The 26,927-nt window shown below is 42.1% G+C and overlaps 1 protein-coding gene across 2 annotated transcripts; it reads right to left on the bottom strand.

Annotated features, from left to right (window-relative positions):
• Positions 1-179: 179 nt before the first annotated feature.
• ORC4 (origin recognition complex subunit 4) lies at positions 180-26,925 on the bottom strand. Of its 2 annotated transcripts, none has more exons than XM_073645698.1 (13): positions 26,817-26,903; positions 25,297-25,373; positions 22,523-22,613; positions 20,477-20,552; positions 20,265-20,350; positions 18,459-18,507; positions 13,334-13,485; positions 12,516-12,689; positions 6,546-6,632; positions 6,234-6,342; positions 5,995-6,090; positions 1,263-1,330; positions 180-418 (listed from the first exon to the last, which is right to left on the bottom strand). In XM_073645698.1, exons 1-13 carry the CDS (start codon positions 26,832-26,834, stop codon positions 236-238), a joined length of 1,266 nt encoding a protein of 421 aa, XP_073501799.1. In that variant the 5' UTR covers positions 26,835-26,903; the 3' UTR covers positions 180-235. The 2 variants fall into 2 exon arrangements, with proteins under 2 accessions (XP_073501799.1, XP_073501798.1); XM_073645697.1 differs by having other exon boundaries at positions 181-418; positions 26,687-26,925.
• Between the last annotated feature and the right edge of the window lie 2 nt (positions 26,926-26,927).

Raw genomic sequence — 26,927 nt, 5'->3', positions numbered from 1 at the left:
GGAATAGCATAGTTCATAGTGGATTATGAAAGTGAGATCGGTCGCAGACTTCGTTCTTTCTGGTGGATTTGTAAAACCGAGGCTGAAAACTGAACAATTCAAGAAAGGTTGACCTTCTTCTTCCACAATGCTAAAAACGTAGACAAGGAGAGCCTTTGTTGTTGTTTTTTTTGTTTTTATAAAGTAAAGATGCAGACAGGTCCGTTCATATACCATTTTATACATATAAAGACATCTAACTCAGAGAGGACATTGCCCACTGCCTTACGTCTGTGGGACAATTGGGGTACTTCTGAAGGGCTTCTGATATTTGGCTGTTATCTAGAAGTAATTTCATCAGTCTGTATTCCTTCTGTGTGCGGACGGACAGACCTTCCATTGGTTTTATCAGCTCCAACTGATAGAGATGTTCAAAAGCCTGAAAATATAGAGATCAATAAAGCGAGACCGTCCAGTAAGTACATGTGTGTGCCCCTATACCAGAGCTCCGAGATCTACATAGCTGTTACCCAGCGCTGATGATTAATGGCCTCAGAGGCGGCTGCTGCTAAATACAAGTATATGACAGTACAGTGGGTGATGATAAACGTCTGGCCCAACTTCTCAGGTAATTCTGTGCGGTGGGCACCATCCTATCCGCATTTCAGATCAATGTTAGATTTTTAAAACGTGAGTGCGGAGAGTATTCTCCAAATGTGACGTGATCAGAGCCCTCCTGATGGTCCATTCCCTCTCAATAATCACAAGTAGGGAGGAGCGGACTAGTGGAAGTTGGAGTTCGTCGGGTTCATCTAAAGTTCGGTTCGTGTACCAAAACTTGAACGCCATAGAAATCAATGGGGACGCAAACTTTGGAGCTGGGAAAAAAAAAAATCTCTCTCTTCCAAGAGAAGTCTGTGTTCGGAGTCCAGCAACGTCCAGTATGAACCCCGAACTTTACAGTTCAGGTTCGCTCATCTCTAATCACAAGAATGCAGAAATAGTAAGAATTCAAGAGCAATATTGCCAACACTAGGTTACTGCAGCCAGGGGTACAAAGTGATCAGAGCGGGGGCTCGGATCTGGAATATTACCGTAAATCACATGGCTATTTAGTAAAAAAAAAAAAAAAAAAAGAAAAGAAAAAGACAAAGTTTGCATTGTGTCCAACAGAGGGCGCTGTGTTCAGTACAAGAAGATACTGCCATTAATGAAATGTGAAAAAATGTCATTACTAATGCTACAATTTATTAAATGCTAAAAAAAAAAAAAAAAGTTCTCACCTTCAGGACGACAGGTTTTTCAAAATTGTAGACAGAATAGGATTTTCTTTGAACAAATTTCTGAAATTCTGGGAATAAAAAAAAAATGCATTGACAAATAATAGGTGCGTGCTTAGATGGGTTGTCGTCTGCTGGACAATCCCTTTTCAATGCCCCACATGTGCCCAATAAACAAAGAAAAAAAGGATTCGCCGCTCCCAGTGTTGTGACCATTATTATATCACGTGAACGCTGAATCCAATCAACAGTTGCAGATTACATTACTAACAACGTCACAAGATGGTTCTGCATTATGGGTGGGCTCAGGAGTCACTGCTGCAATCAGAGCAGCTCCACTCGCAGCGGTTCAAACCTCTTAGACGCCAATCATGACCGCAGCAACTAATAGAAACTAAAAAAAAAAGTCCTGTTTTCATGTACAAAAATCTAAAAGATTTAAAAACACCTTCCTATTCCAAAAAGTAAAAAAATAATTTAATTTGACACCAATTATTTTGCCATATAATGTACTTTGAAAAAAATTTCAGATGGGGTGGAATATAACAAAAAATAGGTGTGTGTGTGTATATATATATATATATATATATATATATATATATATATATATATATATATATATATATATATATATATATATATCTATATATATATATATATATTGTGCAGACCAAAAGTTTGGACACACCTCATTTAAAGATTTTTCTGTATTTTCATGAAAATTGTACATTCACACTGAAGGCATCAAAACTATGAATTAACACATGTGGAATTATATACTTAACAAAAAAGTGTGAAACAACTGAAAATATGTCTTATATTCTAGGTTCTTCAAAGTAGCCACCTTTTGCTTTGATGACTGCTTTGCACACTCTTGGCATTCTCTTGATGAGCTTCAAGAGGTAGTCACCGGAAATGGTCTTCCAACAATCTTGAAGGAGTTCCCAGAGATGCTTAGCACTTGTTGGCCCTTTTGCCTTCACTCTGCGGTCCAGCTCACCCCAAACCATCTCGATTGGGTTCAGGTCTGGTGACTGTGGAGGTCAGGTCATCTGGCGTAGCACCCCATCACTCTCCTCATTGGTCAAATAGCCCTTACACAGCCTGGAGGTGTGTTTGGGGTCATTGTCCTGTTGAAAAATAAATGATGGTCCAACTAAACGCAAACCGGATGGAATAGCATGCCGCTGCAAGATGCTGTGGTAGCCATGCTGGTTCAGTATGCCTTCAATTTTGAATAAATCCCCAACAGTGTCACCAGCAAAGCACCCCACACCATCACACCTCCTCCTCCATGCTTCACGGTGGGAACCAGGCATGTAGAGTCCATCCATTCACCTTTTTTGCGTCGCACAAAGACACAGTGGTTGGAACCAAAGATCTCAAATTTGGACTCCTCAGACCAAAGCACAGATTTCCACTGGTCTAATGTCCATTCCTTGTGTTCTTTAGCCCAAACAAGTATCTTCTGCTTGTTGCCTGTCCTTAGCAGTGGTTTCCTAGCAGCTATTTTACCATGAAGGTCTGCTGCACAAAGTCTCCTCTTAACAGTTGTTGTAGAGATGTGTCTGCTGCTAGAACTCTGTGTGGCATTGACCTGGTCTCTAATCTGAGCTGCTGTTAACCTGCGATTTCTGAGGTTGGTGACTCGGATAAACTTATCCTCAGAAGCAGAGGTGACTCTTGGTCTTCCTTTCCTGGGGCGGTCCTCATGTGAGCCAGTTTCTTTGTAGCACTTGATGGTTTTTTCAACTGCACTTGGGGACACATTCAAAGTTTGCCCAATTTTTCGGACTGACTGACCTTCATTTCTTAAAGTAATGATGGCCACTCGTTTTTCTTTACTTAGAATCTGTATTATGAAAAGAAAAAAGCAGCTAACAGTCTATTCAGTAGGACTATCAGCTGTGTATCCACCAGACTTCTGCACAACACAACTGATGGTCCCAACCCCATTTATAAGGCAAGAAATCCCACTTATTAAACCTGACAGGGCACACCTGTGAAGTGAAAACCATTTCCAGTGACTACCTCTTGAAGCTCATCAAGAGAATGCCAAGAGTGTACAAAGCAGTCATCAAAGCAAAAGGTGGCTACTGTGAAGAGCCTAGAATATAAGACATATTTTCAGTTGTTTCACACTTTTTTGTTAAGTATATAATTCCACATGTGTTAATTCATAGTTTTGACGCCTTCAATGTGAATGTGCAATTTTGAAAATACAGAAAAATCTTTAAATGAGGTGTGTCCAAACTTTTGGTCTGTACTGTGTATGTATGTATGTATGTATATAATATATATATATTATATTATATTATATTATATATAATGTGTCAATCAAAACTACAACTCGTCCCGCAAAAAAACAAGCCTCCTATGTTAAACGGAAAAAAAATCTATGGCTCTTCGGCGGCGATCTTACGATCAGTGATAGCAGCGGTTTGGATGTCCTGTACAGTAGAGGCACAGTGGATGGATATATAGAGATCCCGTGCCCCCTGTGCTTCTATTTAATGCCGTGTAATCTCACCGGCGGCGCGGCTTCACGAGCAGCAGCATCAATTTCTGTTGCGGAGAACAGAAATTTACACAATAGAATGTATTGGATGCGGTAACTCCACATTGTTCACACATACGGATTTATCTGCATGATCGGACGCAGCAAAAATATGTGCTTCAGGTGCTTCACAAATTGATTCGTAAAAATGAAAAAGTGGAAAAAAAAAAAAAAACACTTTCATTTTTACGAATAAATTTGTGAAGCACCTGGGGGTTCCAAGTGCTCACTATGCATCTAGATAGGTGCCTTGGGGGGTCTAGTTTCCAAAATGGGGTCACTTGTGGGGGAGCGCCAATGTTTGGGCACACAGGGGCTCTCCAAACGCAACATGGCGTCCGCTAATTATTCAAGCAAATTTTACAATCAAAAAGTCAAATGGCGCTCCTTCCCTTCCGAGCCCTGCCGTGCACCCAAACAGTGTTTTTTCCCCACATATTGGGTATCTGCGTGCCCAGGGGAAATTACACAACAAATTTTGGGGTCCATTTTTTCCTGTTACCCCTGTGAAAATAAAAAAAAATTGGGTCTAAAGTAACATTTTTGTGAAAAAAATTAAATGTTCATTTTTTTTCTTCTACATTCCAAAAATTCCTGTGAAGCACCTGAAGGGTTAATAAAGTTATTGAATGAGGTTTTGAGCACCTTGAGGGGTGCAGGTTTTATAATGGTGTCACTTTTGGGTATTTTCTGTCATAAAGATCCCTCAAAGTGACTTCAAATGTGATGTGGTCCCTAAAAAAATGGTTTTGCAAATTTTGGTGGAAAAATGAGAAATCGCTGGTCAACTTTTAACCCTTATAGCTCCCTAATAAAAAAAAAATTTTGGTTCCAAAATTGTGCTGATGTAAAGTAGACATGTGGGAAATGTTATTCATTAACTCTTTTGTGTGACATATCTCTCTGATTTAAGGGCATAAAAATTTAAAGTTTGAAAATTGCAAAATTTTCGCCAAATTTCCGTTTTTTTCACAAATAAACGCAAGTGATATCGAAGAAATTTTACCACAATCATGAAGTACAATATGTCACGAAAAAACAATCTCAGAATCAGGGGAATACGTTGAAGCGTTCCAGAGTAATTACCTCATAAAGTGACAGTGGTCAGAATTGTAAAAATTGGCCTGGTCATTAACGTGCAAACCACCCTCGGGGGTTAAGGGGTTAACCCCTACAGGTGCTTTTCCTATATTTTTTGACCTCTTAATGACTGGGTCAAATTGATGAAATCTGACATGTGTCACTTTATGTAGTAATAACTGGAATACTTTGACATATTCCATTGATTTTGAGAATCTTTTTTCGTGACACTTTATACTTAGTGATAAATTTACCACTAAGTGCATATGTTTTGTGTTTATTTTTTAAAAAATATCAGGAATGTGACAAAAAATTTCAAAATATTTGCCATTTTCAATCTTTGAATGATTATCCATTTAATCCAGATAGTCATACCACACAAAAATACTAATAAATAGCATTTCCCTCATGTCTGCCTTACATCAGCACCATTTGTAAAATGTTACTTTATTAGCATTCTAGAAGGTTTAAAAATGTAGCAGAAATTTTTCATTTGTTTCCATGGAAATTTAAAAAAAAAAAAATAAGTTTTGTAGGGACCTGTTTAGTTTTGAAGTGACTTTGAGGGTCTTATATATTGGAAATCCCCATAACCGATACCATTTTAAAAAACAGCGCCCCTCATTATATTCAAAACTGCTGTCAGGTAGTTTATTAACCCCTCAGGTGCTTTTCAGGAATTAATGCAAAGTGGCATGACAGGCATGAAAAAATGTATTTTTACCACCTAAATGTTTCTAACTTCTGAACAGGCCGCTATAACCGGCAGACTCTAAGGCCGTTATTTGGCCGTGAACTGCCATGGCAACCATCAGGACCACACGATCAAGATCTCAGGGTGCCGATGGGATTAAAGGGGAAGCTGTGTGTTACAGTGGCCCTGCGGGTGGTCATGTTGGCACAGCGGCAGTACAAGTGCGAGCACTTTGGAAGCAACAGAAAGTCAGGGGGCCTCAGTTCCCTAAAGCTGTGATGTAACAAGACATTAGGATGTAGGAAGGGGCTAAAAACAAAACAGCAGACAAAAAAAATATATATAATATCTGGTGAATTCGTAGCACGCACTGTCACAAGACTGGAGGTAATCACAGATCTTACCATTGTGAACCATCTGGAAATTGAAGGGCTCCCCACTATAAATATCTTGCAGGTGTTTCATGGCGATCACCAGACACATTTCCAGGACAGAGAGGCCTGAGGACAGAGGACGTCGGCGTAATTTCCAAAATGATTACATTTCTAAATAGAAGTAACTGTGCAGTTCCTGAACGCACCAGCAGAGGGCATCAGTGACATTTCTCAGTTCTGGCGTCTTTATTGGAGCGGCTGGGACTCACCGTGCAGGATGTTGGCTTTGGAGTCCATGCTGCGGAGTCTATAAGCTTCCACCAAGTCGGCAGCGTTCAGGTGAGGATGAGACACATTGACTCGACACAGGGCTAAAAGCTGTAAGGCAGATCAGATACGGTGAGCGTACATACAAGACAAGTGCCAGGTGGACCCCGCTGACTTATTAGAGGGTCCTTGCTGAACTGATGAGTAGCTTTTCAATATTTTCCAACAAAAAAAAAAAAAGGGAGTCTTGACAGAAATTAAACCATGTACAATTTTGGACCTATTTAAATGTGAAAATCAAAAAACGTACTGACCAATAGCATGTGCAGGGATCGCATATCCTTAGACGAGTTAAATTGCTTCTGAAGAACATCTTCCACCGTCTTGTTTTCCAGCAGAGCCTGAGAAACAGCAGGATAGGATCAGAAAAGAAAAAAAAAAATAATTAAAATTTTGCAAGATGCATATATAAAAAAACAAACAAAAAAAAACGAAACACAAAACACCACAATACACGGATCTTCTTTTTTTTTAGTGCTGATGCTCTGGCATTAGCGGTTTACAAAAACATATTCACTATCCAGCTATATAATCAATCTGGGGTTAAAGTGTCGACTCTGCTTAATTTGAAGGTATTTACATCCTAATTGGAGTTAGGGTTTAGGAGTTACAGCTCTTTAATATGGAGTGGCCTCTTTTTAAAGGGACCAAAAGTAATTGGATAATTATCTCAAAAGTCTTTAGTGGGCTGCATGGGCTATTCCCTCATTAATCCATCATCAATTAAGCAGGTAAAAGGTCTGGAGCGGATTCCAGGTGCGGCATTTGCATTTGGAAGCTGTTGCTGCGAACCCACAATATGCGATCAAATGAGCTCTCAATGAAAAAGAAACAGACCATCATTAGGCTGAAAAATAACAAGAAATCCATCAGAGAGAGGGCAGAAATATTAGGAGCGGCCAAATTAACAATTTGGTAGATTCTAAAAAAAAAAAGAGCACACAGGTGAGCTTGGGATATTAAAAAGGGCTGGACGTCCATGGAAGACAACAGTGGTGGATGATTGCAGCATCCTTCACATCATCCACCCAAGTGAAGAACATTCTCCAGGAGGTCGGTGTTTCAGTATCCAAGTCTCCCATAAAGAGAAAACTTCACTAGAGCAAATATAGAGAGTTCAACACAAGGTGGGCCTTAAAAAAGCCCAATGAATTGTGTGTGTTCAGGGCGATACTTTCTGCTCAGATTCAGTGAGGTTGATTAGATGACGCTTCACAGTAAAGATGGACAATGACCCAAAACATCCTGCGAAAGCAAAGAAGTGGAATATTGTGCAATGGCCGAGTCATCACCAGATCTCAGCCCCATCGAGGCGCATTTCACAGGCTGAAGACAAAAGATAAGACAGAAAGATCTACAAACAACCAACAACTAAAGTCACTGCAGTAAAGGCGGCAAAGCCTCACAAAAAGGAAGAAACCAGCGACGTGCATGGCCTCCAGACTTCAGTCATTGTCTGCAAAGGATTTTCTACAAATTATTAAAAATGAACATTTTATTTATGGTAAAGTTAATTTGTCCAATTACTTTTGAGCCCCTGAAATGAGGAGGCTTTGTAGAAAAATGGTCACAATTCCTACACATTTCACAGGAGATTTTTGTTCAACCCCTTTAATTAAACCTGAAAGACACTTTGATTGCATCTTAGTGGTTTAATTTTAAATTAAAAAAATAGCGGCCTGCGGAGCTGAAATCACAAAGTTTCGGTCACTGGTCAAATATTTCTGAAACTAACACGAATCTATATATATCTATATATCTATATATCTATCTATATATATATATATATATATATATATATATATATATATATATATATATATATATATATATATATATATATATATATATATATATATATATATATATATATATATATATATATATATATAACATATCTATATATATATATATATATATATATATATATAACATATCTATATATGTACATGTACAGTAGTGTGAAAAAGTGTTTGCCCCCTTCCTGATTTCTTATTAATCACTTTTTCACACAGGGCCCTGTAGGTTTTCAAAACTGCATTTTGTGGTTACTTGTGTTATCTTTGTCTAATATTTAAATTTGTTTTGTGATCTGAAACATTTAAGTGCGACACAAATGTAAAAAAATAAATAAATAATTCCATACTCAGTCATTATACAAGGGTACCACCTGAGGAAGATAGTTTACTATCGAAACGCGTTGTGGAAAGGGCTCATTAAATTTATTTTTTAGCCCTAAAAAAATTTTTTCACCTCTAGTGTTCATTCTTTTAGCGCCCTATAGACTGCTTTTTTATTTTATTTAATTTGGACCATTATACAAGGGCAGGCTCACACGCCAGTTCTGTGCAGCATGCAGAGACAAGTCACAATGGTTTACAGGGGAGGTCACATTATCATTTGTATACTGAAAAATTGCATAATTATCCTATATGTGTAGTTTCAGTTCCTTGTCGGTTTCATGATCTCCGCTTGCTGTAACCTTTATAATCTATCCTCACGGACACCCATTGTTGCGGTTCATTACAGGATGCCGGTGTAGGGCTTGTAACAGAGCTATGTGACCATCACATGGGCAGCGCTGAATGACAGCAAGCAGAGATCTTGACACTGGGAATGGATACAGGAGAATGGTTAGTAGTCACAATGCAAACAGTGTAGACGATCAGACCGCAGGCACAAGAGCTTGCGGATTATTGTCTAGACTAGATGCAATTGTGACGGGTATCAGGATGTATGCGGGTTTTTACATTTTATGTATAAAGCAAGTAGTGATCTTGAACTAGCAAAATATTTAAAATCACAAAATATATACAGAACTTTTCATTATACAGTACTAGTTATGGAGTTGACAGCTCTCCTGTCTGTTTTAGTAAATACTTACCCATGAAAAATAAAAAAAATTCTGCAGTATTATCCTGTTCCTCCATTAGGCTTCCTGGAAATTGGGCGTTACCACTTTTCCGTGTCAAAGGGGCGTGCCCAAACAGTCTGACTATGGATGTATTGATTGTAAAATTTCTTCATAAGTTTCTAGGAGGAATAACAGAGGAACAGCACAATACAGATCTAAGAAGATGATCTGTAGAAAGTCTACTCATCCATTATCCATACTTACCAGGTCTATAACCAATTATGTGACCATATGCTACACAATTAGCCAAGAGCCAAAAGCAATGTGCATTAACTATTTAATCCCCTGCTGCTCGATCGACAGCGGTCCTGTAGGAAAAGAAGTTATATCTGTCATTCACATGACCGCTGCAGCCCACCACTGGCAGCAGTGGTCTTGAGCTGTACATGTAAACATCAGCTTTGAGGCAAGCGAACGGCTGCAACGATCAAGTGTACGATGGACGTAAAGTCAGTGCAGAAGACCTGCGACAGACTACACAGGTCCAGGGGAAGGTTTTGTCGGGTTCATGTGGTCTCTACATTCACATATCACAGATGGGTCCTTCCTTAATTTGTCTCAGACCTCCTTGTATATGTCAGGTTTAGAAAAGGTGCTCGTCTAATAAAGGTCTTAATTGATGCCATTCTGACCCATAATAAATTCCCACCTTGAAGCTGTTGTCCAGGACTTGGGTAATCCATGTCAGTTCAGTGGGGATCCGACATTCTGTACCCCCAAAAATCATCTGTTGATGGGTCTCATGGTCGCCAGCTGTATACAGTACACAGGAGCCAGATATTGTGTAGTGGATATACTCCGGTACTGGCGCTCGTCTCACATTCACTTCGATGGAAACTGAGCTACATATTGTACAGAATCGTGCTATTCAAAGCTCTGTCGGACCCCCACTGATCTATTATTGATGATTTATCCTAAGGATAGGTCACCAATATCAAAGTCCTAGACAATGTAAAAAAAAAAAAAAAAAAAACTTTTTTTTACTGGATGGCTGTGATTGATGGCACCAGTCAGTTCTCATGTTTCCATATTTATTATTTTTAACAGGATGGCACAAGACTGCATTACTGAACTAGTATTGTACCAATTCTTCTCACTTTAAGACAGTTCCAGAAAGTTTTTGTTTAAAAATCAAAAGGTTTTTTTTATTGATTTTTATAAAGATTTACACTAAGGAAAAAAAAGGAAACCAAACATTGGAGAAACACAGGTCTCCACCCCCCAACCTTAAGAAGCATTAAACATGAGTTACTTATCCATCCTGGCTCTGCAAAACCAGCAGAACTAGATGAACAAATATTTGAACATAGTAACAATAGTCAATCCAATCACATAGAACTTGTGGAAGTGCTAATAACATTTTAATTAATTTTCAAAGAAGTTTAATTTGAGGCATCATATAAACGTAACTCAAAGCAAGACGAGACGAAATCCCCTCATCTCCCTAGATGTCAAACCAGAGCCATCAATCCATAGACCCCAGATCTTATCAAATTTACAGATAGCATCTCTTTTTAGGTATATGCCTTTTTCCAAATTTACTAGCCGGTTAACTTTATCAATAAATTCTGATATCATAGGCTTCTGATCTGCGATACATTTTTCGCCTATCCATTTTCTTGCCATATATAACATACGTGCCGCCGCAATTTTGCCGGACTCATCAATAGTCAGATCTTCAACATATCCCAGTATACATACTAATGGTGAAAGCTCTACGTCAATTGAATAAACCCTGTTAATCATTGCTACAACACTCTTCCAAAAGGACCCCAGGTTAGGACAGTTCCACATCATATGAAGCATATCTGCTATGTTAGTTTTGCATCTAGGACAGTGGGGACTTGAACGAAATCCTATGTTAAATAAGAATTGAGGTGTCCTGTACACCTGGTGTATCACATATATATGGGACAGTGTATGGGAATCACTTAAAGATAACTGTGAAACTCTTTCCAGTATATCTGATCAGTGATTTTCCTCTATGGGTCCCATTACACTCTCCCATTTCTCTTTTGATTGCATCGGCTGGTTTGTCAATATAATGTCTAAGAGAATGTTATAAAGTAATGAGATCTGTCCACGAGAACCGTGTAGATTATCTATTCTCTGTATTATTGAGTTTCGGGGTATCCCTGTCATGGGTGTGTCGCCACGAAGATCGTCGCGACTACACAGTCTGACTTCTCGCAGCTGAGTTTTTGGTGCTTTGTGTTTTTTGGTTGTGAGGGAGTTAATTCTCTCTCTCTCTCTGTGCTTGACGAGGCTCAGCCTCGCCCAGCTGCAGTTAATGCTGCAGTATTGGGATTCCTTCAAATACCTGCTGGTCTGATAGGGAAGTTGTCGGTGAAAGCATTTCTTGCAGACCTTCAGAGCGGATCGTTGTTTGGTGGAGTTCGGAGCGAAGAGTATACGGTGTGGTTTCTTCCCTTCCTCCCTTTATCATTTATCTCCTCCTAACCTGTTGTTGTTCCCTCTGTAATTGTGGTGTGAGTTTTTGTATGCAAGGTGGTTTTTGGTTTTCCCCTTGTACTGTCTCGTTTGTCTAGTACTGTGTTTTGGGCATTTTCTATCCTGTTCCCCATTGTTGTGATCGGGGTCCTTCTCAGGACTAGATTACTGAGGTTCAGGGATATTCAGGAGTTTAGGGTTACGCTGGCGGCCTGGACCTCTGTACCATTAACAGTACCTCCAGGTTGAGGGATTAGTCAGGGCCCCCGTTTAGGGACAGCTCAGGCCCCTGACCTCCTGTTCGCTGAGACAGCGTGACAATCCCTCCTTCCGCCCAATATGCGTGCCTAAATTGTAAGTATTTATAGAATTCAGAGTGAGGTAACCCATATTCGTTTAGGAGCTGTGAGAATTCCTTAATCACATCACCTATCAGCACTTGATTAAGTCTGTTTAAACCCTTGGCGCTCCAGGAGCCAAATCACACCAGCTAGTATAGATTTGGAAGCCATGGAGTGTTCCATAATGAAGTAAATTGTGAAACACTTTCTATTCCTTGTCATTTTTTCACCGTCTCCCAAAGTTTGTGACATAACAGAATAGTCGGTATTTTGCCTCCAAGTGTCCCAAACTTCTGCACCTCCAATACCTCATAGAGTTTATCTGATTGGAAATAACGCTGTTGCAACATAAACTGAGCTCCCCCACCCCCAGGGTCGTCCCATCCCCGGATATGTTGAAGCAGAGATGCCACATAATATACCCATGGCTTAGGAACCGCAAGCCCTCCCATTGTTTTGTTTCTTTGCAATGTTTCACAGTTCCATAAAAGTTAAGTGTGGACACGTCTGAGTCTTACCTGCAGATTTGAATTCCATTTCTCTGCAAACTGCGTGTCTGGAAATCCAGGAGCCAGCGAGAGAAGACCTTCAAACACGTCCTGGTAGTCTGAGAAACTGAAGGCGTTCAGTAGATGGATCTGTCTGTGGGAGAAGCGAGATTTTACCCTCTTCTCCAGAAGCTCCAGGACATCCTGCAAGAGATCAGCACAGTCCATTATCACATCCTTGGGACCCAGAATAAAGAAATCTGCTGTCAGCCAGCGCTCTCCAGCCGGCCATACACATCAGAGGGCTGACGGCGGATCATTCAGCTGACACTCTAGTTCGGCCGAGGGCTCCTGTGTCTTCTATGAGACAGCTGCTGATTGACACGTCGGCCGACAGCTTATCCATGGGAGAACAGTGCGATCAGCAGTCCGAAATCACACATGTCCGATCAAAAACTCTCCTAATCATCAGTCGGCGCTGAACGTCTTCTTTTGGCAAAATCCATTTTTTGCTGAGGCTCTCGAGAAGCACCCACTTAAAGGGCTGGTGACCGGTTCATGCAACGTTTTAGGACTACCTCCATTTATTATTATTATAGCTGGACCGTACAGGACAAGCACTTTTTTACCTTATGTGTCCCCCTAGCTCCTCATACATTGTAAGCAGGGCCCCCACTCTTCTTGTGAATTGTTGAATTATGCTTTACTCTGTAAGGTCTGATCATCATTTGATTAATAAACTAATATGTTGGCGCTATATAAATAAAATTATTATTGGGGGATATCCGAGCAAGTATTTTCTAGTAATGCTCTAAGATCACAGCGGGACGGATGAGGCGCAAACTCACCAGTCGACACGAGAGCCCGATGACTGCCACGGGGGCCTGAGCTGATTGCGCAATGTCAAAGAGGTTATACAGCAGCGTCTGGTTCTTATGATGGGCAAACAGGTCAAACTCATCCAATAGGAATAACACCGGGCAGCTGCTTGTGCGGTCACCTGGAAACATAACAGGATAGATAGAAGCTAGAATGAAATACAGTCACAGAGCTCTTCACAAGGAGGAACGTTTCCCCTTAGCAAATAGTCAGTGGCATCTCACCCAGCCGAATCAGACCTCCTGCTTTGCACTGATGAAGGGTAAATACCCTGAAAAACGTGTCTGCAAATACCTCTCACCCAGCAAAATCAGACCTCCTGCTGCGCACTGATGAAGGGGCAAAAAACCCAAACCACGTGTCTGCAAATACAGTGTCTTCTTTGGTTTCTTTTGCCAAGTCATGTGGCAAGGTTCGTTATAGGGTCCATATTGACTTTAACTCCTTTCTAGCCTTTGCCGTATTAGTATGGCACAGCCTAGCACCCCCGGTTCAGCGCGGGCTCCGGCGCTGAGCTTACACTGAACCGGGCACATGTCAGCTGATAAATACAGCTGACATGTGCCCGCAACAACCGCGACTGTTAACTAGTTAAATGCCGCTGTCAATCTCTGACAGCAGGATTTAACTTGCGCTTCCGGGAAGTGTGTCGTTAGCCCCGTCCATCGGTGACCCCATCACGTGATCGCAGGTCACCGATTGGTTGGCATGACAACCCGGGGTCTGCAGCAGACCCCTGTGGTTGTCATGTCCTGATTGCCCTGAGCGCTGCCCAGTGGTCGGCGCTCATAGCACAGAAGCATTTCTGCTGCAAACAGGGGATCTGCTCGTCCCCTGTATGTAGCAGAGCCGATCAGGCAAGTGCTGCTTCTAGTCTCCCATGGAGACTATAGAAGCATGCAAAAAGTAAAATAAAAAATGTTTTTAAAAATCTAAAAAAATATATAGAACAGATTAAATCACCCCCCTTTCGCGCCATTCAAAATAAAATAAAAAAAACCCACACACACATATTTGGTATCGCCGCGTTCAGAATCGCCCGATCTATCAAAATAAAAAAAGAATTAATCCGATCGGTAAACAGTGTAACGAGAAAAAAAATCTAAACGCCAGAATTACGTTTGTTTGGTTGACGCAACATTGCAATAAAATGCAATAACGGGCGATCAAAACATAGGATCTACCCCAAATTGGTATCAATAAAAACGGCAGCTCGGCACGCAAAAAATAAGCCCTCATCCAGCCCCAAATCCCGAAAGTTGGAGACCCCACGGGTCTCGGAAAATGGCACCATTTTTTTTAGCAAACTTTGGATTTTTTTTTTCCACCACTTAAATAAAAAAGATCCTGTACATGTTTGGTGTCTACAAACTAGTAATGACCTGGAGAATAATAATGGCAGGTCAATTTTAGCATTCAGTGAACGTGGTAAAAAAAAAAAAACAACTGTGGAATTGCATTTGTTTTGCAATTTCACCGCACTTGGAATTTTTTTTTCCCGTTTTCCAGTACACGATATGGTAAAACCAGTGATGTCGTTCAAAATTACAACTCGTCCCGCAAAAAATAAGTCCTCACACGGCCATACTGAACGAAAAATAAAAACGCTATGGCTCTGGGAACAAGGGGAGCAAAAAACTAAAACGCAGAAACGTAAAATCCCAAGGTTGTTAAGGGGTTAAGGGCACATACGAACATTCATGGATCTCAGTATGATCACGGACTGGCCACGGGTCTCCTGTCCGGAGGATGGTAGCTTCCTATATTTCTATCATGCTGTCACGCTCGGGTTGGGAGATCAGTAGGACATGCATTTTGTTCGTAATCGGACCGAAATCCACAGAAGTCTGCATGTGGTGATAGAGTTCGAGGACTCTTCCTCTCTGTAGAGGAGATTCGCAAATCCATTTTTTGAGATATTATATTAGCACAGCCCTGAAGGTGAACATGGTAATAAAAAAAAAAAAAAAAAAAAATCATAGCATATACCGTATATTCCGGCGTATAAGACGACTTTTGAAGACTGAAAAATCTTCTGTCTAGTCTGGGGTCGTCTTATACGCCGGTAATGCTTTTGAACTTTCAGAAATTGACATGCGGGGATACTCTGGGGGTGTTAATAAGCTGCCGTGGCCGTATCCCTGCCATGTCGGAGTTAATATAAGGTGGAGGGAGTTAAAATACGGCGGCGGTACGTCCAGACAGTCAGCGCTTCTGTGCTGAAACTGACACATCGCTGCGTATTCCCAGCTCCGGACACAGGGCAGGACTTCTGTGCCAACAGCTTTCACTTGTCACAGAAGCGCTGCGCTGTGTCCGGAGCAGGGAAGTTCGCATCGCTTCTGTGACAATATATAAAAAGCCGGCAATTCAGCAGCGGCATAAGCCGGCACCCGACAATTTAGAATAGAAAGAATAGAGCATCACACATAGATTAGATAGATAGAAACATGTCAGTCACATATATATGAAGTACAGTGACAGTATTGCTTACTGTACTTGTCATTTAGTGTAAAGGATTTATTAAAACAAATAATAGTGTTTTCATGCACTGTCTCTTTAAAAAAGCCGGCCGGCAATTCAGCATCTGTACCCGACAATTTATAACAGACAGAATAGAGCTTCACACATAGATTAGATAGATAGAAACATGTCAGTCACATATATATGAAGTACAGTGACAGTGTTGATTACTGTACTTGTCATTTAGTATTAAAATAAAGGATTTATTATTAAAAAAATTGGCGTGGGGTTCCCCTTAATTTTAGGCTCTAGCGGAGGTTAAGCAGACGACTGGGGCAGATGTTTGAAGCCTGGGAAGGGGGTAATACCCACAGAGCTTCCCAGGCTACTAATATCAGCCCCCAGCTGAATACCTAGTCTTTACTAGCTATTAAAATGGGGAACCCCCCCAAAAAAATGACGTGGGGTCCCCCCTAATTTAATAGCTAGCAAAGGCTAGGCAGACAGCTGGGGGCTGATATTAATAGCCCAGGAAGGGAGCCATGAATATTGGCCCCCTCCCAGGCTAGAAACACCAGCCGTCAGCCGCCCCAGAAATGGCGCATCCATAGGATGCGCCAATTCTGGCACTTAGCCTCGCTCTTCCACGCTGCCCTGGTGCGGTGGCAGGGGGTAATAGGGCTGGGGTTGATGTCAGCTTATAATGCCAGCTGACATCAAGCCCAGGTTAGTAATGGAGAGGCGTCTATAAGACACCCCCATTACTAACCCCATAGTCAAAGTTAAAAAAAACACAAACACCCAGAATAAAGTCCTTTAATTGAAATAAAGACACAATTCTTTATTGTTCTAAATTAAACCATACTTACCATCACGCCCATTCCAGCTGAAGCCAACGATCTCCTGCAATAAAAGAAAAATAATAAACCAACCTCATCCTTACCTTTCCATGGTTCCCAGGACAGCTTCAGCTCTGCTACATCGAGATGACAGGCTGGACCGCAGCAGAACGCCGCCATCCAGCCTCTCATCCCGCAGACACTGAGAAGCGCAGGCATGCTTGCGCTCCTCAGTGTCTCTCTGTGACGGCATCCAGATGAGCCGACAATGAACTCAGCTCACCTCCTGGACGTCCGTCACTGACAGCGTGGGAAACTTCTACTGCGCATGCGGGGAGCAGGAGAATTTTCCCACGCTGTCAGTGACGTGCATGAGGTGAGCCGAGTTCATTGGACATGATCTCGGCTCATCTGGATGCCGTCACAGTCAGACACTGAGGAGCACAAGTATGCCTGCGCTTCTCAGTGTCTGCCGCATGGCAAGCTGAACGGCAGCGTTCTGCTGCGGTCCAGCCTGTCATGTGAATGTAGCAGAGCTGGAGCTGTCCTGGGAACCATGGAGAGGTAAGGATGAGGTTGCTTTATTATTTTACTTTTATTGCAGGAGATCGTTGGCTTCAGCTGGAATGGGCGTGATGGTAAGTATGGTTTAATTTAGAACATTAAAAAATTGTGTCTTTATTTCAATTAAAGGACTTTATTCTGGGTGTTGTGTTTTTTTTAATTACTTTACTAGAAATTCATGGCGGTCATGTCTAATATTGGCGTGACCCCATGAATTTCGGGCTTAGGGCCAGCTGATAATGCCAAGCTGGCCCTAACCCCTTTATTACCCAGTGAGCCACCGCACCAGGGCCCTGGATGAGTTGGGTACAGCGCCAGAAGATGGCGCTTCTATGAACGCGCCATTTTCCGGGGTGGCTGCGGACTGCAATTTGCAGCAGGGGGGGCCCAGAAAGCTTGGGCCTCCCTGCGCTGCAGATTCCAGCCCCCAGCTGCCTAGTTGTACCTGGCTGGACACAAAAATAGGGCGAAGCCCCACGTATTTTTTTTTTTTATTATTTCATGAAATAATTAAAAAAAAAAGGGCTTCCCTATATTGTTGTGTCCGGCCAGGTACAAATAGGCAGCTGGTGGTTGGGGGCAGCCCGTTCCTGCCTGCTGTACCTGGCTGGACACAAAAATATGGCGAAGCCCCACGTCAACATTTTTGGGAAAAATTAATTACAAAATTAATAATTTAGGGACTGCATCTTTATTAACCCCTCAATTGTCATTTAGTGTTAAAATAAAGGATTTTTTAAAAAGAAAATTGGCGTGGGATCCACCATCATTATAGTCTCTAGCGGAGGTTAAGCAGACGGCTGGGGCAGATGTTTGAAGTCTGGGAAGGGGGTAATACCCACGGAGCTTCCCAGGCTACTAATATCAGCCCCCAGCTGAATACCTAGCCTTTACTAGCTATTAGAATGGGGGACCCCCCCAAAAAATGACGTGGGGTCCCCCCTATTTTAATATGTTTATGAGTGACAGTTTTCCTGCTATATACCTGCATGTCATAAGAATTTAAATTAAAAAAGGACCATGTTAAATTCAAATCTTTTTTTTTAATTTTTACCGGTGTTTGGTATGCGTTGGAAAAGGGGTAGTCTTATACGGTGAATATATCCTAAACTCTATATTTTAACAGGAAAGTAGGGGGGTCGTCTTATACACCAGGTCGTCTTATACGCCGGAATATACGGTAATTGTTGTGTGTATGCAGCAGATGTTACATATAACGCTTATTTACCTGTTTTTAATGCTTCAAGTAGAAAAGATAGATTTTCTGAAATGCTGCCCTGCCGGGAATAAAGCACATAATAGAGTTATGTAACAGCGATAATCTACAAAGAAGAAATAGAACGAGCTCCAGTGTGATCCCACGGCCGCGCCGAGCACCACAGGCCTGCCGAGAACAAGCTGTAATAAGAGTACTTGTCACCTACACAAAACTGAGCGTGTGAATAATGACAACATGTAATTAATGTATACACAGCCCAGTATAGCGCTATAATTACTCAGCACAATAACAGGTCTGTAGTATAATGCAGGACAGGACAGGTCCTCCAGAGACAAAGCAGGACACTTATCATTGTGGCTATGACAGAGAAGGACATTAAAAAAAAAAAATGCCAATTATGGTGCTCGTCATATACCAATTTGCTGCTTTTGGGTTTTTTTTTTTTCCAGCCACTTTTCTAAAAAGTGAGCAGAGCTTAGCAGAATGGGCATTCAGCCCGACAAACTTTACTACAGTTTATGCGAGAAAAGTGGCGCAACTTAATGTGCAAATAAACGCTAACTGTAGGCTGGCATAAATTTGATTTTTTGGTGCATGTATCGCAAGAAGAATTTGCATCTCACACCAGCATGCTTTTTATTAAGATCGGTGTGAAGTTCGCCAATCTTAATAAATCCCCACCAGTGACGCGCTTTGTGAAAGCGCAATGGCCAAGAGATTAGGATCTTAAACATCCCAGTAAATTACAGAAAAATGGCTTTTCTACACTGGTCTCAGTAACCTAGTAATGATGAAGCTTCGTACATCTGTGTTGCTTGGTCGTGGGCTTTAATCCCGGACCACTGTACTTGCACGTTGCAGGTTTAAGGCTGCATTCACAGGTTTCACGTTCTGTAACACCCAGATGGCTGCAGTGTAACTTACTCTAGGCCCCGGTCTGTATTCTTTCCTGCAAGCATTGCTACTCCGTAATAAATCGTGCATTGAAGAATGCCACAACCTTCTCTTAAAGGGGTTGTCTGGTCACAATTTGAGGATAGAAGCTGTTCTGCGTCTGCAGTATCCAGCAGCTGCGCAGTGTAAATCTGTTCAATGTGTGGTCTTCAAGCTGGAGCTAAGAACATCTGATCGGTGGTTGTGTCAAGAGTCAGAACCCCACAATCTTATATTGATAACCTATTACTATCTAGTGACCTGACAATCCATTTAATCACCCATAATCATTATATTATATAGTTAATGAACTTACCAATTTTGGGCAGGACCAGCCAACCACAAGATGTGTATGGCATCCTCCCGACTCTCCCTTACCAGGCAATGACAACTAAAGTGACCAATCTTTTTCTCCGCTGTCAAATGAGCGCATCGGTGGATTATTGCCTCCATTAATATTAGTCAAACGTCGGCTGGATCCACCAGTATTGATGGGTTCAGTTGACAATCTAATGTGCAAAGGGGCCCGGATGATCAGGATCAGATTTTGGACTGTCGATCCTATTGTTTTTCCTGAGATAAGCCACCACCAGAGAGGTCTGCCAGCGGCTCTCTCATAAAGAATGAGCTCTCCGCAGTGTGCGCTCCTGTATATGGGAGAGTCGGGTGAGATAGCTGCCGGCCGAACAGTCATCTAACCTTTGTCTAAAATCTGAGGACTACAAAAGGTACAGCATGGAGCCCATAGATTTCTATAAGTGTTGCATTACAGATCTGTACAATAATGAACCATAAAATGGTGACTGAGCCCTTAAACTCTGAAGAGAGTGTCTGCCAAGAGAGCCACTTGCTCAAAGCCGCCAGGAGACAGACAGTACTCACAAATACTCTGTCTCCAACGACGTTCTCCAGGTTTAACTGTCTTGTAATTTCCTTCAACGCAATCTTGTCGTTAGTCTGTAAAAGCCCTTAAAGCAAAAAAACAATGATGCAATTAATAAACTCTGCTATTATTACTACTACATGACATGCACACATATAGGACAGTACGGCTGAGCAGAGCAGCATGGAGGCGAGTGGATGCAGTCACTTACCATTCAACTGGACCTGCAGAGCATTTTCCTTTATTTCTTTAATTGTAAATATTTCTTCTAAGGCATCATGTAAGAGCTGAAAGACATCGCACAGGTGGTGTTAATTTATGAATATATGTAACTTGTATAGGGCCAACAGGTTCCGCAGTGCTGTACAGACATGGTCATCACTTACAGTCCCCAGTGGGACTGAATCTAAATTTTCAGCATGTCTGGAGTGTGGGAGGAAAGCGGAGAGAACATACAAACTCCAAGTCCTTGGCTAGATGTGAACTGTCCGTTCACAGCCCTATCATCCTGGAGGTAGATGGAAACTTAGCTTTCTAACTGCACACAAAACAGGCTTCTTTAAAAAAAGTGCACAATTACGTGTAGTGCACCATGCTGGATAACGGCCTATTAGTCACGACCATTTTATTAGATATTGGGTAAGTCACATACTAAATGCGGAAGGTCTCTATTCCCAGACGTCAAGAAGGCACCTCTACGGACCCAAAATCATAAGAAAAGTCGACTCCACTATGTTCAAACCATATGAGAGATGTTTTGCGATTGTGTTCTGTGGAGAAATTAAACAAAAAAAATAACTTTCGTGCCTGTGGATCAGCAGCATGTCTGGAGGTGGAAGCATGAACACCACCCTGCCTACTGAGAAACACAGTGGTGGCTCGATAATGCCTACAGTGAAGCATGGTGATTGCTTGGTAATGTCCAGAATGAAGCACGGCGGTGGCTCGGTGATGCCTACAATGAAGCATGGTGATGGCTTGGTAATGCCCACAAAGAAACACGGCGGTGGCTTGATAATGCCCACAATGAAGCACGGTGGTGGCTTGGTAATGCTCACAATGAAGCACGGTGGTGGCTCGGTGATGCCTACAGTAAAGCATGGCATGGGCTTGGCAATGTTCTGATGCGGCTTTAATTCCTCTGGCACTTGAAACCTGCAGAGTGTGGAGTACAAGCTGGATTCAATTATGTATCAGTAAATCCTAGAAGAAAACTTCATACCTTCAGTGAGGAAGCTGAAGCCTAGGAGCCATTGGACCTTTAACAGGACCTCAAAGTCCACCAAGGTTTGGTTTTAGAAGAAATTCCTGGAAGATTCTGCAGTGGCTGTTAGTCGCCTGACTTGAACCTCAGAAAATCTTCACTGGGACTTGAAGAAGCAGTTGCAACAAGAGTATTAGTGTCCTGGAGGCCATTGCACATGAGCAGTAGGCCAAGATTCCTCAGGAACGCTGCCAGCAGCTGGCGTCAGGCTATGCATCATGATCGCAGCAGGTCATAACAGCCAGAGGGTCTCTACTAACTACTAAAGACTCACATCAAGAAGGTGTGAATAATTCCAAGACTGCAGGAGTCTGTAATAGTGGCATTTTATGCTGAATTTGGAGAAACCACTTGTTATGTATTAGTTGTTTTGACCCATTTAACTTGTTGTTGTTGCAAATAGCAGAAAATTTGCAAGTTTTGCTATAAAAAAGTAATTGTACATGGGACTTTAATTTTGACTACAACTGTATGACATTCTCATTTGCACAAGGAAAGACTAGAAGCAATGGGATGAAACTAAATGGGAGGAGACACAGATTAGATATTAGAAAAAACTTTTTGACAGTTAGGGTGATTAATGAGTGGAACAGGCGGCCACGAGAGGTGGTGAGTTCCCCTTCAATGGACGTCTTCAAACAGAGGCTGGACAGACATCTGTCTGAGATGATTTAGTGAATCCTGCTTTGAGCAGGGGGTTGGACCAGATGACCCAGGAGGTCCCCTCCAACTCTAACATTCTATGATTCTATGTTTATTTTCATCTTTCATGGGATGCAGACAAGCCTTGTGATGTTGGGTCAGAAAGGGGAATCAGTATTTCAGGGGGCTGTCCATATTATTTATTAATATGGATGAGAGCTAAGAGGAAAAAAAAAAAAAAAAACATGGAACAGATTGGGGTGTATGCAGCAGCCACAAGCATTATATACACATTTATGAATGCAAGCACATGAATAGTAGCCCGGCAGCAGAGAAGATAAGTAATCTTACCATACTCTTCCCCGATCCCCTGGGACCGATGATCAGCGCAGAGTTACTCTCCCCATGAAACACTGTTCTCTTCAGAAGCTCAACCAAGTGCCTGAAATTATAATAACAAAGGACGAGCGGCTCAGTCTGAAAATAGCAGGGAGCAAAGAGAAGACGACGAGCTGCGGCAGTCATCAGAGAAGAGGCTTGTGTCAGACTTCTGACAGCTAAGCCGCCGCTCGACTCATGCAGGAGCTCACAACAAAGACGCGATGAGGTTGAAGAGTCCTGTGCGGTACATGAGAACGCGTCCTTCTCACAAGGAGAAGGATTGTTTTTTCTTCACATAGTTGAGCGATGACCCAAGTAAAGCAATATTTCAGGTGAAACTGCACTCAGGATGATTAGTAAACCTTCTGGATCTGCTCTTTACTTTTTGTAAAAATAAAAAAAAAAAAGTATTCATCCAAAAATCGCTTGTAGCAGTCTAGTGCCGGCCACAGACGACTTACAGCCTGAAGTGAGCAGGCAAATAGTTTACTTGCAAGGCTGTGAGGCTGCAGACACCTTCTCCTGTCTCCAATTTGTTAAAAAAAAAAAAAAAGTTTACTCACCCTCCCCAGGTCCAGTGCTTGGTCTTTGCCGCTGCTCTGGCATCCGTATGGTCTTCAGCTGATGCCATGTTCTGTTCATGACATCCGAGCTGACAGCAAGAGGCTCTGAGCTCAGTTATTGGCTGCAGCGCTGTCGGCGGGATGTCAGCCCTGCAAGCAATCAGACACCAGGAGCAGTGGCGAAGATTCAGCGCTGAACCCAGGGAGGGCAAGTAAAGAAAAGGGTCTTTTTTTAAAAAATAAATAAATAAACGGCAGCTTGGGGAAAAGACATTTTGTTAAACAGGAAAACACTTTTTTGGCCGGGATCACAAGCAGCGTGTGAGGTTTAATCTGTTTTCCCTTAAAATGCACTCATTCAACCGACCTCCTGACGCTCGTCTTCAGACACTTTCTTTTCACAATCACTAGACTGCTCAGCACCGCTCACTTCCACATCAAGGGGTCAGTGATGCTGAGAAAATTGCCTTTACACAGACCTGCAGGGACACGAGCATTATCAGCAAGTATCGTACATGTGTCCTGTTCTGAAGAATAGTACAGGTGCAAGATACCTGTCGATGTCAAAAATGTGTCCAAAACACATCACTGAACGTGGTAGAGCAATGCACAAAAATGAAGGTGTATTTCTGGGGCAGATGGTTTCGTAAACCAACCTTGTGCACAGCTTCTATAGTTCCTTAGATCATGCATCGCCCCTTAGACACTGCAATCGGTACTCATTGAGCCTGAAGTTTTCTTCAAAGCAACCCCATAGTTATTCTGGAGCTCTCTATTTGCCTCCAGCTGTCCCCTATGCAGAGACTGAAGTTCTGGTCCTCCAACATCCAAGTAGACTGCCGCAGTGGCACAGGGTGGGCAGTGATCAGACTTATCTAGACCCTCCTTGCCTTACCTGCGCTGTGAAGGCATGGTCCAGAATTACCCCGCAGCGGCCATATTGGATGCAGGAGGACTGGAAGTCAGCGGAAGGAAAACGAAGGACACTGGGCAGGGTTTCTTTACATGACATATGTAGCTACTTTTCAATCTTAGGCTGGAGGTTACTTTAACCATTTTACCCCAAGTATTCCCAATAGCAAAGCACCTTTTTAACCGAAAACAGGACATGCTAAGAGTCTCACGAACCGGAAAAAGATCAGTGTGCTGTCCGAGAAAAAAAATCGTACAGCGTAGCCTTTCTGCTAGGATCTTGGGTGACCAAGGATCCAGAACAAAAAAAAAACAGTTAATGATACCACGCGTTGATGGTCCACAGAGGAAATAACAATTTTGGAGCATCTTTAAAAGCAACTAAACTTTGGGGATGTTTTGTAAGTTCAATTCTGAACAGATTGATGGCTCAAAAGAAACTTTTAGAAGTGCACAGCTGACTACTTGGGAAGCACAGTGGCTCAGTGGTTAGCACTGTTGCTACATCTGCAAGAGGTTTGCATGGGTTACCTCCAGTTTCCTTCCGAAGACATACTGATAGGGAACTTAGATTGTGAGCCCCAATGGGGACAGCAATGATAAGGTCTGTAAAGCACTGGGGAATTAATGGCGCTATATAAGAGAATACAAGAAATAAATAAATTAGGAGTACAGATACAGTAGAAATCCTGTGACTTTCTATTTCTCTTGCTTTGTGTGCTCCTCAGTTGCGCACTTCAAAGAAGTCTTTTGGGCGATTGGTGTGGGTGTCAGGATCCGGAGACCGTCGAGCTGCTCAAAGTTAAAGGACGTATTTAAAAAAAAAAAAAAAAACTCCCCAAAGTTTAGTCACTCTTTATATATTTGGGGACAAGTACAGGAAACAAAAAAGAGGACGAAAAAAAAAAGATAGAACTGTGCTTGCTGCTGTATCTGTACAACCACACAGTTCTCTCTATGATCAAACAGAGCGTTTTATAAATGCTCTGCCTGATCTGAAAGGGAAGGGTTCAGAGAACCAGCACAGACACAATCTTTCCCTGATTTTTTCAGCTGCATGGAGCACTTGTGTGGCTACCCCTTCAGGACTAAGCAGGGCACAATTTCCTAAATAGACTTGTTGGGAAGGTGAGCTGCTGTGACAGTGAAGAAATCACTTTTTAATCCATTTCACTGCTAAAATGGGTAAACCTACTAAAGAGAAATTGCATCAATATCCTTTCTTCACTGCAGAATCGGGAGTCGCATTGATTTTCATGATAAACTTACTTGTGCTGAGCGTCCACCCTACATCTCTTGCCAGGACGGCCTCGCTGCAGAAGTCTCTGTCGTAGATCAGCTTGTACCTAAAGTGTATAATGGAAAAATATTACAAACACAAACTATACGACTAACCCGTACAACACAAATCATCACCAGATTATATAGATTGCTATAGAAAGTTAGTGTCTTTTTTTTTTTTTTTTTGGATTCTTCCATTTATTTCATTTTGTAAAATAAGACTTAGGGCTCTTTCACACGTCAGGATATTTATGGTACTGGTAAAAACAGTACCGGAAATATCTGTGTCCGTGTGTGTGACACATGCGGCAACAGTGTGCCACATCAGTTTCACACGTGCTTGGAAATCAGTGGTACATATAGATGCAGCAAAAGCAAAGGGACTTTTTATTTATTTTTAACTGTGGAAAAGAAAAGTGATACAAATTGTTTTGCTTATTATTATTATTATTAAAAGTGTATTTATTTCTTTACATGGTTTTATTTCTTTTCCCCATAGGGGGGACAGGAACCAGCGATCGCCTGATCGCTCCTGCTGTATTGCTGCAATTCCACAGTATTGCACTAAATAGAAGTAGAAATATATAATAATATAGTACAAGGGGAATGGGCCCCTTCATCAAGGCTTTGGCTGCCATGGCAACCCTCCTCCATCCTATCAAGGCGTGGAGGGGGAGATGGGCGCTCTCAGATACCCCACTGGGAAGGTGGGTGACAGCAGCATATCAGGGATTAAACGGCAGCAATCAAAGCTAGAAAAGATGGGGCAGATCGCAGATGCCTTTTACAATTTACAGATTAATAAAATTTTCAGCCATTCCTAAATCATTGACACTTTTCTTTTGTTTACAGCTCGTTGCCTAGGGTAACAGGCCTAGGCCTTGTAAACACTGCGCTGGGATTAAGAGGTAACCGGGTGTTCCAGTGATCCTGGCCGGCTTCAAAACAGTGCTTACAAGCTCAATAGAAAAGAAGCTTGTGAGCGCTGCGCATGTTCTGCTGTCTAGCAGCAGTGGTTGGTCTCCAAGGCAACAAACTAAAAAAAAAAAAAAAAAGTGCCAATATCTTAAGAATGAATGAACATTTTAACAAGCGGTAAATTGCAGAATTGCTCATATTTACAAGAACTATCCGAACATACCCATTTATTAAAATGGAATTAATCCCTTTAAGGGGCTGTATGTGATGAAAAAATGCACCATGGCTGCTCTACTTCAGAAATAGCGCCTCCCCTGTCCATGAAACCGCAGGTTGGCTCAATTAATGTGAATGGGAGTTAGCTGCAGTACCACACACAGCCTGTGGGGAGGGGTGGCGCTGTTCTAGTAAGAAAGCAGCCATGTTTTTCTGAACAAATCCCCTTGAAGCGCACATTTACCTGAGAAATGCATTCTCCAATAGGGAGGCTCTTCTCCTTGCTCTTCCTTTTGCTCATGATTCACTACAGTGGAGAATATGACCACAATGGAGAGAATATTCCTCGTCCTCACAGGACAGCGGCCGCTCACCTCCTGACAGGATCTCATAAGCTCCCGCTGTTCAGCTCCAACCACGTGATGACAACTTGTTCCGACTCCGCCCCCTACACCCGTTACCCTGGAGACCGAGTCTCCACGACT

Source organism: Phyllobates terribilis, unplaced genomic scaffold (genome assembly GCF_046119375.1).
Source record: "Phyllobates terribilis strain yellow unplaced genomic scaffold, ASM4611937v1 Scaffold_9__5_contigs__length_417890890, whole genome shotgun sequence".
NCBI lineage: Eukaryota > Metazoa > Chordata > Amphibia > Anura > Dendrobatidae > Phyllobates > Phyllobates terribilis.
This window is presented reverse-complemented; position numbering and strand designations above follow the sequence as displayed.